Source organism: Phyllopteryx taeniolatus, chromosome 20, assembly GCF_024500385.1.
Source record: "Phyllopteryx taeniolatus isolate TA_2022b chromosome 20, UOR_Ptae_1.2, whole genome shotgun sequence".
Classification (NCBI taxonomy): domain Eukaryota; kingdom Metazoa; phylum Chordata; class Actinopteri; order Syngnathiformes; family Syngnathidae; genus Phyllopteryx; species Phyllopteryx taeniolatus.
In genome coordinates, this window is record NC_084521.1 from 12137445 (window position 1) to 12153298 (window position 15854).

At 38.3% G+C, this 15854-nt stretch overlaps 1 protein-coding gene across 1 annotated transcript; it reads left to right on the top strand.

Annotated features, from left to right (window-relative positions):
* Positions 1–1954: 1954 nt before the first annotated feature.
* On the top strand, positions 1955–12087 carry sh3glb1a (SH3-domain GRB2-like endophilin B1a). The gene is made up of 9 exons (XM_061757825.1): positions 1955–2204; positions 2596–2737; positions 3231–3359; positions 3516–3649; positions 6610–6702; positions 9461–9550; positions 9834–9934; positions 10020–10251; positions 11022–12087. Exons 1-9 carry the CDS (start codon positions 2142–2144, stop codon positions 11127–11129), a joined length of 1092 nt encoding a protein of 363 aa, XP_061613809.1. The 5' UTR covers positions 1955–2141; the 3' UTR covers positions 11130–12087.
* The last annotated feature ends 3767 nt before the right edge of the window (positions 12088–15854 follow it).

Below are 15854 nucleotides of genomic sequence, written 5' to 3' on the forward strand. Positions count from 1 at the left end.
CTGGGCCAAAGGTTCACCTTCCAACAAGACAATGACCCTAAGCACACAGCTAAAATAATGAAGGAGTGGCTTCAGAACAACTCCATGACTGTTCTTGAATGGCCCAGCCAGAGCCCTGACCTAAACCCAATTGAGCATCTCTAGAGAGACATGAAAATGGCTGTCCACCAACATTCACGCTCCAACCTATCAGAACTGGATAGGATCTGCAAGGAGAAATGGCACAGGATCCCCAAATACAGGTGTGAAAAACCTGTTGCATCATTCCCAAAAATACTCATGGCTGTATTAGCTCAAAAGGGTGCTTCTACTAAATACTGAGCAAAGGGTCTGAATACTTATGGCTGTGTGATATTTCAGTTTTTCTTTCTTAATATCCATCCATCCATTGTCTGTACCGCTTTATCCTCACAAGGGTCACGGGCGTGCTGGAGCCTATCCCAGCTATCTTCGGGTGAGAGGCGGGGTGCACCTCGAACTGGGCGCCAGCCAATCGCAGGGCACATATAAACAAACAAACATTCGCGCACACATTCACACTTACGGGCAATTTAGAGTCTTCAATCAACCTACCACGCATGTTGTTCGGATGTGGGAGGAAACCGGAGTGCCCGGAGAAAACCCACGCAGGCACGAGGAGAACATGCAAACTCCACACAGGCGGGGGCGGGATTTGAACCCCGGTCCTCAGAACTGTGAGGCAGATGTGCTAACCAGTTGTTCCCCTTGCCGCCTCTTTTTTAATAAATCTGCAAAAATTTCAGCAATTCAGTTTTTTTTCTCTGTCAATATGGGGTGCTGTGTGTACATTAATGAGGAAAAACATAGGCAAGGTAATAGGTAAATAGGTTTAAATAGGTAAGAGAGTCAGAAAATATTTATTGTAAATGTCATGGCACCACAATAAGAATTATCATAAAGCTGTAAGAGCATGTCCACATCTATATGGCCTGACAATAATGCATGAATGTGATGATGAATAAACTTCGACAACATTGTTTAGCTGGGTAAATAGGTCACAGCTAAGAGGGCGTAGGTAACAAACAGAAGGGAAGTCATTTGATTTCTCCCTGTGCCTGACTTCCTCCCACACAGCAGGTAGTTGTGCATGTCTGGCATAATTATATCCAGAGCTGAAGAGGTTGTTTTTTTTTCTTCCCAATCTGCCAAAGTCCACTTCCACAAGAAACATTTTCTAAGAAATGGAGGGAGGGTTGTAAAATAAATTATTAATTGGAAATAATGTATTGTCATCTTCCCTGTGTCAATATCTTTGTAAATAAAATAAAAAAAAAACAACTCCATCCTGTCCCTGAAATCTGGCATCAATGAGGTGGAGTGGAAGATCTTGAGGCTTAGTCATTGCACCATTTTTAAATGTTGTTGCAATTGTACATTTTGAAGTCGAGCCTTGACAGCAAAAAACACCCATGTTCACTGAAATGAGACAGATGAGCCTCCTCCTACTACTCGCTAGTGACTGTACCACCTGGAGTTAATGGAGAAGTCATTAAAATACTATTATACTGAATGTTTACGGTTAGGGTCAGCATACAATATTTTTTTAGGAAAAAAGCCAATGAGGGCCGACAGTCTAGACTGTAGAGAGGTCAAACATTCATGGCCATAAAATGATGACGATGGATGGGTGGGCAGCACAGTAGCCTAGTGGTTAGCATGTCTGCCTCATAGTTTTGAGGTTCTGCCTTTGAATCTTGAGTACAGTCCTCCAGTGTGGAGTTTGCATGTTCTCGCTGTGCTTGTATGGTTTTCTTCTTCTGGCATTCAAAAAAATGCATCTTAGGTTAATTGAAGAATCGTCCACCGTGCCGCCGCATTGATTTCAATGTTACGTAAATAAACGTGAATTGCAAAGCAGAGCGTGTGAAACGAGAGGAATGCAAAACAAGCCCCAGCTTTTCGAGTTCGCCTAAAGACCGCATGCGCATTATCGGTCCGACTGTTATCGTGCTTCGGAGTGTAGCGGGAACTATCTTGTTGTTGTGTCATCTTTGTACATTCAACAGCTGGGTGGCACACCCAACAAAAACTTGCTTCTGTGACGTTTCAAAAGAGATGGAAGTTGGGCTGCTTTGAAATAAGCTTACCGTGCTATTAGGAGTCCATTTATCCCAATTGTCATGGATTTTAATGTCAAGCGGCTAGCTGCAGACGCGGGTACCTTCCTGAGCCGTGCTGTACAAGTAAGTTTAAAACGTTTTGTTAGTGGAAGTTATTGCTAATTAGCTTCTAGCTTACCCTCAGTTACATTTGCAAATTTCGCAACTTCGGCGTTGACTGTGGTATGTATTAACTAATAATTTAACAAATAGCGAGACGTGTCTCACTAGCACGTTATGCCAGGTCATGCAGCACGGCAATGTTTTGGTGTCCATTAGTCAGTAGTAGGTCAACACAACCATCAAAACAGGCCGCTAAAAAGATAGTGCACTTCATTAGTTGGACGCATGACGTTGGGGGAAACTTTAAAGCCACCCGCAACCCCCCCAAAAAACAGTATGTCGAACGTTTGATGTCTTTGTATTTTGATATGCGCTGTTTGAAGTGGAGTATTTTTATATATATTTTTTTAAGTTCACAGAGGAGAAGTTCGGTCAGGCTGAGAAGACTGAGTTGGATGCCCATTTGGAGAATCTTTTGGTAAGAGCTGAGGCCACCAAACAATGGACCGAGAAGATTATGAAGCAAACCGAAGTCTTATTACAGCCCAACCCAAGTAAGAACATACCCTTTGTTCCTAATTAAAAAGATTCAAGACATTTAGTTTGTGTTCTGTGCAGGATCATTATGGTCTTATGATGGTGATGATATACTGTATGTGAAATTTTAAGTTTGCAAGCAGATTAACATATCCAAGATGGTGTTCTAATTGCATCCATATGCAGAATTGTGTGTGACATCTGTATACTCAACTGTGCATCCCCCTCGTTTGCACCACATTACAGCAAAAATACAACAAAGACAGACCACCTGGTGGTAACAGCCTTGGACATGGTCAACTGGATTTGTTCTCCATTTGTCCCATGGACAATCAAATATTTGACTAAATTTTTTTTTATTTTTTGTTTTCTAATACTTGTGTTGTAATTTATGAAGTATGTCATGTTCTGGAGCTTTCTTGTGTTCGCGGTATTGAATTTAGTGTCCGTACATGGCCCCCTCGCTGTTGTCTCATGACTTTGTAATTGAGTTTCCCTTGTAATTTTCAGATGTCCGACTGGAAGAATTTGTGTATGAGAAACTGGAAAAAAAGGCCCCGATACGAATGAACAACCATGAACTGTTGGGCCAGTCCATGATTGACTCAGGAAATGAATTTGGTCCTGGCACTGCATATGGTGACTATCAATTGTATACATATGGTACAGTACATACAGTGCTCTGTGTTGTCCAATGGACTGGCCATAGTTACTGCACTAGTTGCTAGATTGTACCATCTCCTGAGCAGCGCAATAATGGGAGTGATGTTTTGTTTGTGCTGCTCACTATTGTAGGAAATGCTTTGATAAAATGTGGCGAAACCCAGAAGCAGGTTGGCGGCGCAGAGCGAGAGTTAATTCAAAGTTCTGCCATCAATTTCCTGACCCCTTTCAGGAACTTTCTGGAGGGGGATTTCAAAACAATCCTGGTGAGTTGGTAATGACCGATGGCATTGGCTCGGCTCTTATCTTTTCCTGCAATTTTCACTTCAATCTAGATCTTCAGTCTTAAGTAATTCACAGTGCTCATGGTTTAATAACAGCTGGTCTGTATTCAGTAAATTATACCTCAGTGGCCATTCTCCACATGATTAATTTTTAGTGTTTTCTTGCAAACATTTTAACTTTTTGAAAAAGTACAAAATACAGAAAATGGTCACACGAAGTGACATTGCCAAACCCGACTTTGCAGGATTCTGTTCTGTTGCACAGTTTCGCTCCAATTTGAGTCGAATGGCCATGCGAGGTCGCAGGTGTAACGGCCAATAAAAAATGCCATGTCATATCAATATTTCACAACAAAAAAAAACGTTTCCGGGAATGAAATGAGATCCAGCCGGCCGCTGCCATGCTGCAGCAATACAGTGTATACAGTTTGTGTGTGTGTGTATTGTATTTTTGCATAGTTTTCCCACTTTAATGTTTAAGATCATCAACAAATGTAAATATCAGTCAAATATAACCCAAGAGAACTTAAAATGCTGTTTTTAAATTATTTTATTTATTAGGGAAAAAATTATTCAGTTACCTGGCCATGTGTGAAAAATAATTACCCCCCTGGTTATATCATGAATTGATTGTGGCTAATCACAATTTTTGGTTAATTTTCACTGATCACACCCAAGCCTGATTACCTCCAGACCTGTTCAATCAAGAAATCACTTAAACAGAATCTGTCCTGGCAAAATCAAGTCGGACAAAAGATCAAGACAAAAGAAATTCCAGAACAGTTAAGAAATAAAGTAATTGTTATGTATCAGTATGGGAAGTGTTACAAAAGCCATTTCCAAAGCTTTAGATTCCAGCGAACCATAGAGCGAGCCATTATCCTCACATGGAGAAAAGATGGAATAGTGGTGAACCTTTCCAGGAGTGGCCAGCCTCCAAAGATTACTCCAAAAGAACAGCAATGACTCATCCAGGAGGCCACAAGGAAACTCAGGACAACTTCTAAAGAACTGCAGGCCTCACTTGCCTCAGTTAAAGTTAGTGTTCATGACATCATAATAAGGAAGAGACAGGACAAAAATAGCAAAAACCACTGCTAAGGCTCGTCTTACTTTTGCAAAAAAAAGAAAATGAATAATAATAAATAATAATCTGAGTCCCAAGACTTTTGAGAAACTATTATATGGACTGACAATATAAAAGTTGAGCTTTTTGGAAGGTGTATGTCTTGTTACATCTGGCGTAAATGTAGCACAACATTTAAGGAAAATAGCATCCTACTAACAGTCAAACGTGGTGATATTGTGATGGTCTTGGGCTGCTTCTTGGACAACTTGCTGTGATCGATGGAACCATGGATTCTGTCCTTTTTAGCGGAAAATCCTGAAGGAAAACATTCAGCCATCAGTTTGTGACTTCAGGCTGAAGCGCACTTGGGTTCTGCAGCAGGATAACGATCCATAAAACACCAAGCCAACTTCTGAATTGCTGAAAAAAACAAAAGGAAGGTTTTGGAGTGGCCTAATCAAAGTCTGGACTTGAATCAGATTGAAATGCAGTGGCATGACCATGACCCTTAAAAAGTTGTTCATGCTTGAAAACCAATTCAAACAATTCTTCAAGGAAGAGTGGGCCAAAATATCACCAGAGATGTGAAAGACTCTTTGGCAGTTATCGAAAATTACAGTTGTAGCTGCTAAGGATGGTCCAACCAGTTATTCAGTCTAGGGGACCCTTTACTTTTTCACACACTTTGAATAGTTTTTTTTCTTCTTCTTAATAAATGAAATCACTATTTCAAAACAGCATTTTAAGTTCACTAGAGTTATATTGTCTAGTTATGTTTGTTTGATGAGCTTAAACATTAAAGTGAGGATACTATGCAAGAATATAAGAATCTGAGAAGGAGGCCAATACTTTTTCACAGCACTGTATTAATTGTCCAGTGCAGATATGTTTGCCTGCTGGTCAATTGCCAATTTTGTTCAGAATTTGAAAAGTTTCTATAGGATGAGGGAGTACTGAATATTTTAAGTAAAATTCTTAACTGTTATGCAGGTGTAAAAATAAGTTAACTGCTGTCTTGTAAATATGAAAGTAAAATAAAACTACAAACACTTGGATGTGTAACAGAAATAAGCAATCGGCTGTTAATAGGAGTTACCACTCCTCATAAAACAAACGTCATCATTTCTGTGATTTGCTGAGATCTCGCAAGATTGGCTGACATTTTGTGTGATAGCAGGCACTGTGATTGTTTGACCTCCAAACTTTTGTGCAACTAATGGTATAATTGAACTGTTTGAATTCGGAGGGTCTGCTGTGTTTTTGTTTTTATTTTGTAAAACACTCTTTAGTCTAATGCTTGTAAATTACATCCACAATAAGCTTATTGTTGAATTTAATTTATTTAATATACTGATTCTAATCTCGCAACAGGCAATTCAGTTGACACTAAATCCGAATTCCAAAGAAATTGGGACATTGCGTAAAACGGAATACAATGATTTGCAAATTCCTTTCAACCTATATTCAATTGAATACACTACAAAGACGATATTTAATGTTTAAACTGGTGTACGTTACTTTTTTGCAAATATTCTCTCATTTTGAATTTGATGCCTGCAACACGTTCCCAAAAAAAAAAGGAAGGGAAGTTTTCAAATGAATGCCCGAATTACAGTGCTAATCAGAATTCAACTTTGATACAAGCAGCTTTTTTGATACACCTATTGTTTAGCATATTATTATATTTCCCTGGTACCTAATTAAGTAAAGAAACTGAGTCTTTGCCTGTTTCTTTGTGATAGAGAGTCTGTCATGTCGACACTAGTTACTAAAAGAGTTAAGTCATCCAAAGTATATACATGGAAAAACTAAATATGGTGCAAAACACCAGCAGCATTGTTAAAATGTATGTTTGTTAATTATTTGTACGCAGAAAGAACGGAAGCTGCTGCAGGTCAAACGCTTGGATCTGGATGCAGCCAAAACAAGACTCAAGAAGGCCCGCATGGCAGATGCTAGAGCTGTGGTATGTACTTGTTCTTTTACATCTTGGTGTCCGGGTTATTTTAACATTGAACAGCCGTCAAAATTTTTGTTTCCCTAAAAGTATGCGGCAATATCCTCATTTAAGGAAGGAAACAGTACCTGGGGCCTGTAACTCTGTATGAAGTCACATGAATGTGAATAAGTATCTGTGACACATTTATACTTCCCTTTTCTGCTCATTTGCGATGCTACCCCAATTTACACTGTCACTGCATTGTTTTTATCATGGTCCTTTAAACATCATTCAAATCTTTCAGACTTTAGCAAGACAAAATTTGGGCAAGATGTGGCACTCTCTTTCATATTACTTTACCTTTTCTGTCATCGATCATAAAACAGGATCAAAATAATGAAAAACATTGAGTAAGTGTGCCACTGATTTTTCTGTAATTTCTTTCAAAACATATCTTAAATTTGTAATCTCCTTGGTTCCCAATCCTCTCTCCACTGTTTACATGTTAGCTCCTCCCACAAGAGGTCAGGTCAAAGAGAACAACAGAGGAGCGATGAGAGACAAATGTTTAGGGACATAAATAAGACTTTCGCTCCTTGATGTCATCATTTTATTGAGTCGTCAATAAAAGATGACATTACGTCATTGATATATATCACAAAACAGTTGTCTCTGTGGCTGTATAAGTAGTATTACAACACGTCCACATTGTGCTTTTGTTCTAGTGGAATTAAATTAAACTCATATATTAGCAACGCTGTTTCTCATCACAACTGCATATGAAGAGGCGATTGTGTGTGGGCTTCTTCAGTGCGCTACCAACCACTCTACACACTTTTCTCTGGCAGCACGTACTTGTAGTGACTTGTAAATATGTATACAGTGTTGTATTTCTTATGCATTTTACGGAATGCAAAAACAGTGTATAAACTTCTGAATTTGTATTTTCTTTGTGGCCAAATGTATTTGACAAAATGACATCCTAATTATTACTAACTTTCATTGCGTGGTAACCTTGAACCAGTGTAATTAAATAATTTCAATATTAAATACTGCCAAAGATAAAACAATGACGAAGCAAAATAGTCATATTTAAATTAAAATAATCAATTAATGTCTAAACAAAAGATTGACTATTTAATATTTAAAGTCCAGCTCTGTTTACGATCTAGCGAGAACAAAACCATTTTTATGCTGGCATTGTCGAGGACCTAAAAGATTTCCACAAAGGAAACCTCAATGGTTCCTCGACTGTAGCTCCTCCGCGGAACCTCCTCAATCCTCGTTGTGCACTTGAGATGATCCTTTATATGACGGAATACGAACAACGTCTGGGTTGTGGTTGAAGCATTCAAGAGCCAGAAACTAGAAACGTTGCAATTAAGAGAAATGAGATCGTCCCACAGTCAGTAAAACTGGCCTCATTTCTGTGCTGTCTGCACTCAGTCAACAAGTAACAAAGAAACAAACTCCCTGTCAATAATTGTAAAGCTAGACAGATGGAATAGTGTTCAAGGTTTGAGTGGTAATGATTCAAAAGTTGTAACATAGAAACGTGACTATGTTAATTAATAATGTGTTCTGTAGCCCAAGTGATGTTCAAAAACTAATATTGTTTTGTCACACGGTGTAAGTATGATCCGTAGTTACACAACAGCTGTAGCTCTAACTTATGTCACTGTTTTTAAATTGCAAACCAGCAGATGTGAGCAGAGGAAGTGACAGAGGTGAGTGGAATGTTGGAGCCCTGTTTGACCTTAAAAAAAAAACGAAAACACTCGGACACACTTAAAGTACACACAGAAGGCATCTCCTCCCCAAGTAATATCTTCTCCAGTCACACTTGGTCCTGTGTATGTAAGACCAATAAAAGGTTAAATCTATAGTTATAGTCCCTTCCTCCTGATATCAATCCAGATGGGTACTGAAAGCAGCAGAGTGCAGGACAGTAAAGCCATTGTCATTCTCACCGACACATACTGGTAGACTCAACAAGTCATGGTATGGCAGGTTTATATGTTGATTCCTTTTGACTCGCTATGCAGACAAGGAAACTTTTCTTAATATTTTTTAACTCCCCAAATCCTTATAGTGGTTATTTTAATACACTGGTGTCAAACTCAAGGCATGGGGGCCAGCTCAGACCCGCCACATCATTTCATGAGGCCCTCCAAAGCAAATCACTTGTGTCAACATCATATTTTTAGGAAAGATCTGTACCAAAAATGCAAATCATTAGCCAAATGGAAATTAATAAAATTGTGATATTGCAAGCATTTTTTTGTTGTTACCAATCATTTTTTATTTTTTTTAAACTCAAGAGCTGAACCAAACCATTTGTATTGGCTTTTGATTTCAAAACTAGTAAATCTGTTGTGTATATGTAATACGATGGGGCAATTTTGTACCTTTATGGTTTCAGTCATAACGGCCCTCTCGGGGAAACGGTAACTACAGTCTGGCCCTCGACAATGAGTTAGACACCCGTGTTTAACTCCAACATATTTGTATCATTACAATTACAATATTTTGAGTGACGGATCCTTCCGAAATTCAAAATTAGTGTCATTTTTGGAAGCCAAACTCTGTTCCTTATCACGTGCGACAAATGTGGCCTTCGGTCGCTTGTGCCATTTACTGACTTATTATTTTTATAAATTAATTAATTAATTTATTTATTTATTTACTTTACAGGACATAACACTTGTCTCGTGTGTTCTGTTCTATGTGTTGAACATGTCCATGGTGGAGATGCTCTAGAAATCACTTTTATTCTCTCCCGCAGGCAGAACAGGAGTTGAGGATGACTCAGAGTGAATTTGACCGTCAGGCTGAGATCACCCGACTGCTGCTAGAAGGCGTCAGCAGCACCCATGTGTGTATCTCAGCAGAAACGCAACGTGTCACCGCAGTCTCAGTCACGCAACACATTTGAAAATAAAAAAATAGATTCAGATATGTAACTGCAAGTGGGTGAGACCACAAGAGAAAACTTTACAAAATGAAGGGATCGTTAAGCTGGAAATACATTTCCTATATTACAATTGCCAAGTGCAAAAAAGCAGCTGAGATAATGAAGCTATGAAATGTGTCACAAGTTAAACATGAATTGGGTAAAGCTTCATAAACTTAAAGCATTTCTTCTTGTGTGGAATCAGGCACACCACCTCCGCTGCTTGAATGACTTTGTGGAGGCTCAGACAACATACTATGCTCAATGTTACCAGTATATGGTGGATCTGCAAAAGCAACTGGGAAGGTAACGTTACTCTTCTGAGCATCTACCATCAAATGCTTTTTAGCATCTCATTCTTACTACTTTCTTTCTCTCTCTCCCCCACTAGTTTTCCTTCATCATTCTCCAATAACAACCAGTCGTCAGTGTCTGAAACGGCCAGCATCTCAGTGCCGACCATACCAGTGTCAGCGTCCCTGCCCAGCTCTTCTAGCCGTGGCGGCTCAGCCACATCAGGTGGCTTCAGTGAATTACGTAGCTCCAGCGGCAGCCGCAATGCGAGGGTCCTTTACGATTACGACGCCGCGAGTAGCAGTGAACTTTCCCTGCTGGCTGATGAGGTGAGCCACACTTGTAGCTGTCAGCAAGGTTCCACTGTACGTTGCTTCTAGCAAGGAGCTAATATTTTATTTGTGCGCGTTTCTACATTTTGTGTGCATGATTTACATTTTGTTGACAACTAGATTGCCAGAGGGATTCATTTTATGTATTTCTTGGGATAAGGAAGAACACAAAATGTATTTATTCAGGCCCTATGTGGAAAAACTAATAGTGAGTTACACGCTCGACTGGTCACCAGCTAATTGTAGATGCGAAAGACTCAGAATTAGAATCATCTTTATTTGCCAAGTATGTCCAAAAAACGCACAAGGAATTTGTCTCCGGTAGTTGGAGCCGCTCTAGTATGACAACAGACAGTCAATTGACAAAGAACACTTTTGAGACATAAAGACATTGACAAAAAAAAAGTCTCTGAGCAATAAAGGGTTGCTAGTTATCTGGTAATGCCAGTACATTTTTTTGTAATTTTTTTTTTTTTTTTGACAATTGTCCTCTAGCACTTAGAGCAGTTCGAAAGACTAATATTGAAATAGTCAGGTGCAATGACCATAGTGCAAAGGGCACCGAAACTTCAAGCGAGTAGTGCGATAATCTGGGACAATGTTGATTGTGCAAATGTTGCAGATACTCGTCAGTCAGTGTGCAAATGGAGCAGATGCTACTCTGGCATGAGTGGCCAGTATTGGTCAACAACAGGTTATTTGTGATCAATGAATTTAATACCTGACATGGCTCCCACAGTAACGCATGAAACACTGTCTGTTTGCAGGTGATCACAGTCAGCAGCGTGCCTGGCATGGACTCAGACTGGCTGATGGGAGAGCGAGGCAGTCAGAAGGGAAAAGTGCCAATCACCTACCTGGAACTACTTAACTGAAACATGCAAATAGCCCCTTCAGTTGTGAGCTTACATTGCCTTGTCAGGAGTTACTTCCTCTTCCATTCAGTTTATTTATATATATATATATATATATATATATAACACGCACGCACACAAATACATACATACACACAAAGGCTCTATTTAAGTGGGGACATTTGAACTGGTTGAAGCTGGAATCAATTCATTTAATTGAAGCGAGGGGAAATGGAGCTGATGTTTTTATGCAACTTCCTTACATTTCAAAAAAAACAAGAAGCCTCTCTTCCATGCCTTTTGTATTTGATGCTAAGCAATTTGCAGTACGTGCCAGAACAGCTCCCAAAGGTTTCCATGCATTTCTTTTTGTTTACATTGTATGTCATCTCACCTGGAGGCCTAAATGTGTAAGTTTTGGGTCTCTCTACTTCCCCCACTGCTAGCACCAAGTACAGTGCCATTTAAAAAAAATAAATACACTTCAGCTTTAAGTACATTGATTACCTTATGGTGCAGTTATGGATAACCTAAACAATAATAGGTTTATGATATTGTTCATGAAATAGTAGTGGGGAAAAACAGCTTGTGACATATTACATATGTGAACAGTTTGAACAATTAGGTGTCAGGCATAAGTAGCCTATGAAATCACATTTTTATTTTAAAAAAATATATATATATAAAATCAGTTATTGTCTTGGCACCAATACCAACCGTATTGTGATAGTCAATTCATTCTCCTGTTACTTGATATTTATTGCTAATTGGAAAACTAAATTTTCATATATCTGTAGGAAATTGTCAACCCATAGCTAGTTTATGAGATTAAGTTATTACTGAGTTGGTTCTTGGCAAATATTTTGTTTTATCGTATGACGTAGTGATTGCTTTGATACTGATGAGCGTGGCATGGCTTACACCCTTCCTGAAACCTGAATTGCATCTCAACATATAAATAAAAGTTGCTGCCTTTAAAGTGTGGAAGCTTTAAATACACAGGGTATTTTATTTTGTTAATATTTGCATAGTAAAAACAAACAGGTGAAATACAAATGTCATGCGATCACATGGGAGTGCAATGAAAACGTTTTTTAAATTATTGTGGTATTACCAAAATGAGCCAGGAGGTGGCAGGACAGAACTGTTTGTGCTGCTTGAGCTCAACAGTGGGCACACCAGACTGATGCCTTAAAACAATTCTGCCATTACGAAGATTTTGATTTGAGATGACACTACATGTAGAGTCGAAGTTCAACGCACTGACAGATGTTTCTAGTTTTTACCTATTAGACATAGCTATACAAAAGGCAACCAAACTATAGAATTGCCTATATTAGCTGTCCGTATGCAGTTCTACACCACTCCAAACAGCCACAATAATAAGCGTCCATTATGTATTAATATCGTTCTTAATTTAACCGATGCATAAATACAAAAGTCAAGACTCAAAATAAAAATGGAAGAAATGCGTCACAGTTAATATTTTAGCTTGGATTGATAAAAAAGGAATGATTTAGTGTATCCATAAAGTTTAACCTGGAACTTTTTCTTTCATCTAAAGCATTTTTCACCGTCGTTATTTGAAAACGTTTTATGGCGTATTTCTGAAAGATCTGCAAGATATAAACAATGTTTAAAAACATAAATTTCTTTCAACTAACCGTAACCTTACCAAAATGCAGAGTTATTTTTTCTTACCAATCAACGTCACTCCTTCCGTCCAAGTCCACAATACATGCACTAATCACATAATTAAAGAAAGTCCTTTGGTCAAAATGAAACATTTCAGTTTGGTGCCCTGCTGTAAATTTAAATAGTAAAGAAAATACATTTAATCATAATTATAAATGAGAAAGTTCACTTGAAACGAACTAATATTTATCTGTTTTATTTTTATTATTATTATTTCCTACGGATAACAGGTTTGTTGTACTTTTTTCAGCGTAGTTACCAAAATAAAAATAAACTAAGCAATGCTGCCGGCTACATTGACATTCTTTCTTTTCAAAGCACTAGCACAATTTGCAATAAGGAATGCTTACTGTTATCTTTTGTAATTTAGCCTACATATCAGTGCTCAATGAGTGTGAAACATAGCTTTTGTTGTGTCAAGGTGCTATTTTATGTCTTCTGGACTTAAAACATTGATTCATTTTTCTCGATCTCTCTGAAGTGTGTGTTCATAGGGGAAGACGTGTGAGGAGATGCGATGTGAGGCATTTTGTGTCCTCTCGTGTGTTTCAGCATCCTAATGTGTGCCTCCCACTACTCCCACTGAAGCTTCATGCATCTGTGCCCACGTCTGTGAGTACGAAAAAAAAACCACACACAGAGGACCCAGAAAATCATTCAAAACACTGACCTAGTTTGCAAGACCTGTTTCATTGGAGGCAGTTTTTCCAAAAAGGCCAAAGGCACCCGGGAATAAAAATAACACACACTTGCAGTCTACGTTAGTGCCGTTGTGGCCTAACACAATGAGTTTATAAGACTATGTTGTTTTGCACTAATTTAACTCATATTCAGTCACCATATAGAACACGGTTGTGCTTCGCTGTGTATGTGGGCGTCACAGGTCATACTGTATTTAGCAAGTGAATAGGAAGTGCGCAAAACTGTGTGGTGACTTTCCAGCACCTGACCATTAAGACAACTTTATTTGCATTTGTACATAGCCGTACAGTTACCACAAACACTATCTGTGAAGAGGGAAAATACTGTTCAACACCAACCGTCCTCATGCACAATCTAATGAGATGTAAAGAGATGTACTGAAAATGTTGCCATTACTGTGTAAGGGTAATAATGGTTGGTTTTGATAGACAATTATTGTGGTTGCAGTGCTTTACAACTACCAACTACTCCATCAAATAGCTGTGACCAATATTTTTATTCCCTCGTGTAGCTAAATAAGGCAACGAGAATTTTCGAGATACCTCTAAGTATAATGAAGTTGTAAACTAAAACCATAATAAAAATGTATATTAATCAAAACTGAGCATAAGCATCTTTTAAAGGCAGACGTTTTGTATTTTTGTCTTGTATTGGATCTCACTACATTATGCAGGTGATGATAATGTTGCAGGTTGACTTATTAGATTTTTTTTTCAATGCTGAAATATAACATCTCTTTGGTTATTTGGAAATATTTTATATTGGCAAACACATATTTCAGACAAAGAGAAAACCTGCAACCAAAATACTTCCTTCCACTACAAGCAAAACAAAAATCCTTAAGTTCCATTGCAATACTTTAGTCCAAAGTATCAGTTGCACACTGCAGTGTTAAAGGCACAATAAATAGTCCACAATAAATCTTATAACCTCTTTCTTTCATATTTATTTGCAAATTAAAAGCAATAAAAAAATATTGTGTAATTTGAACATTTCATGGTTGACACAATCACACATCATACTAATGCATGTTCAGCAACTTCACATCAGGCACTTCCTCTTTCTACAAAAAAGTATTTTTGAGTTTGACACAAACTCATGGCTTGTATTTCTGGTATTGTTGAGGAATCAGAGTAGTAATTACCAGTCATTACCAGTTGGGTAGAGTCATCCAAAATGGAAAGCTCCATTAGATTATCCATGTATTTGGAAATGTCTTGCCAACTGTGTCAAACTGACGACTACACAAATGCATTAATGAGTAACCAGAGGGACAAACCCTTTATAGCTATTTAGTTGAGTTTATTATTTTGTTAATTTCTTTATTTTGGCTAGCATCTACCTGCTGGAATGTTGATGTGTAATGTATTTTATTAATATATATGTTTGGTGGTTTAAGTGCCTCCAAGCACTTCTGTTAACCTGATAAGGTTGGCCAGCAATGTTAGGTACTCACTTGCAGAAGCTTATCAAACAATTTAACATGAGCCGAGTAATCAAAGGGTCAGGAATGACCAGATGTTTTCCTTCAAATTCAAGTCAAGACTTGACTTGATTGACTTGACCAGGTGTTTTCCTTCAAATGATGTTCTGTTTTCATCTATTCTTACCCAATAGATTCCCAATATTTTGGACAAGACATGGTAATCCTTTTATTGGTATAAAGTGAACCGGTGTTCTTTATCACCCTAAAGCAGGGGTGTCGCAATGTTTTTTCCTCAGAGGGCCGCCTACAGAAAAATCTAATGATGCAAGTACTGCTTTCTTTACCTGTAATTTATTAAAAATACTAAAAGCAATCCATCATGCAATCACATATTTTTAAATACAGTACATAATAATTAGGAAACCTGTTACATCACAGCTTTCGGTTAAAGGTGATAGTTTATGATTTTTCAGGAATTATTTCCCCCCCCCCCCCCCCCCCTTCTAGAATACGGTAGATCTGCCCCTGCACTGAGGAGCAGCACATCGCCACATACTGTATGGAACCAAAACGAGCAATCTGCAATAAGCTCACAATCTTTAAAGGTGTGTTTACTTGAGGATCATTAATTTAATACCCTAACACCGAGCAGAAACTGCTGAATACCATTTTGGTTCTGAAACAGAATTGTCTTTATTCCCTGGTGCATCTTTTCCTATCTAGAAAAGCTGTATATGAAACCAATTTATTATAAGTTATGGTGCTAATCTTAGTAGCTGTCAGACAAAAGCAGAGCACATAGAGACAAACAAGCATTCACACTCACATTCACACCTTTGGACAATTTATCGAGTCTTCGATGAAACTAACATGCATGTTTTTGGAATGTGGGAGGAAACTGGAGTGCTGGGACAAAACCCACG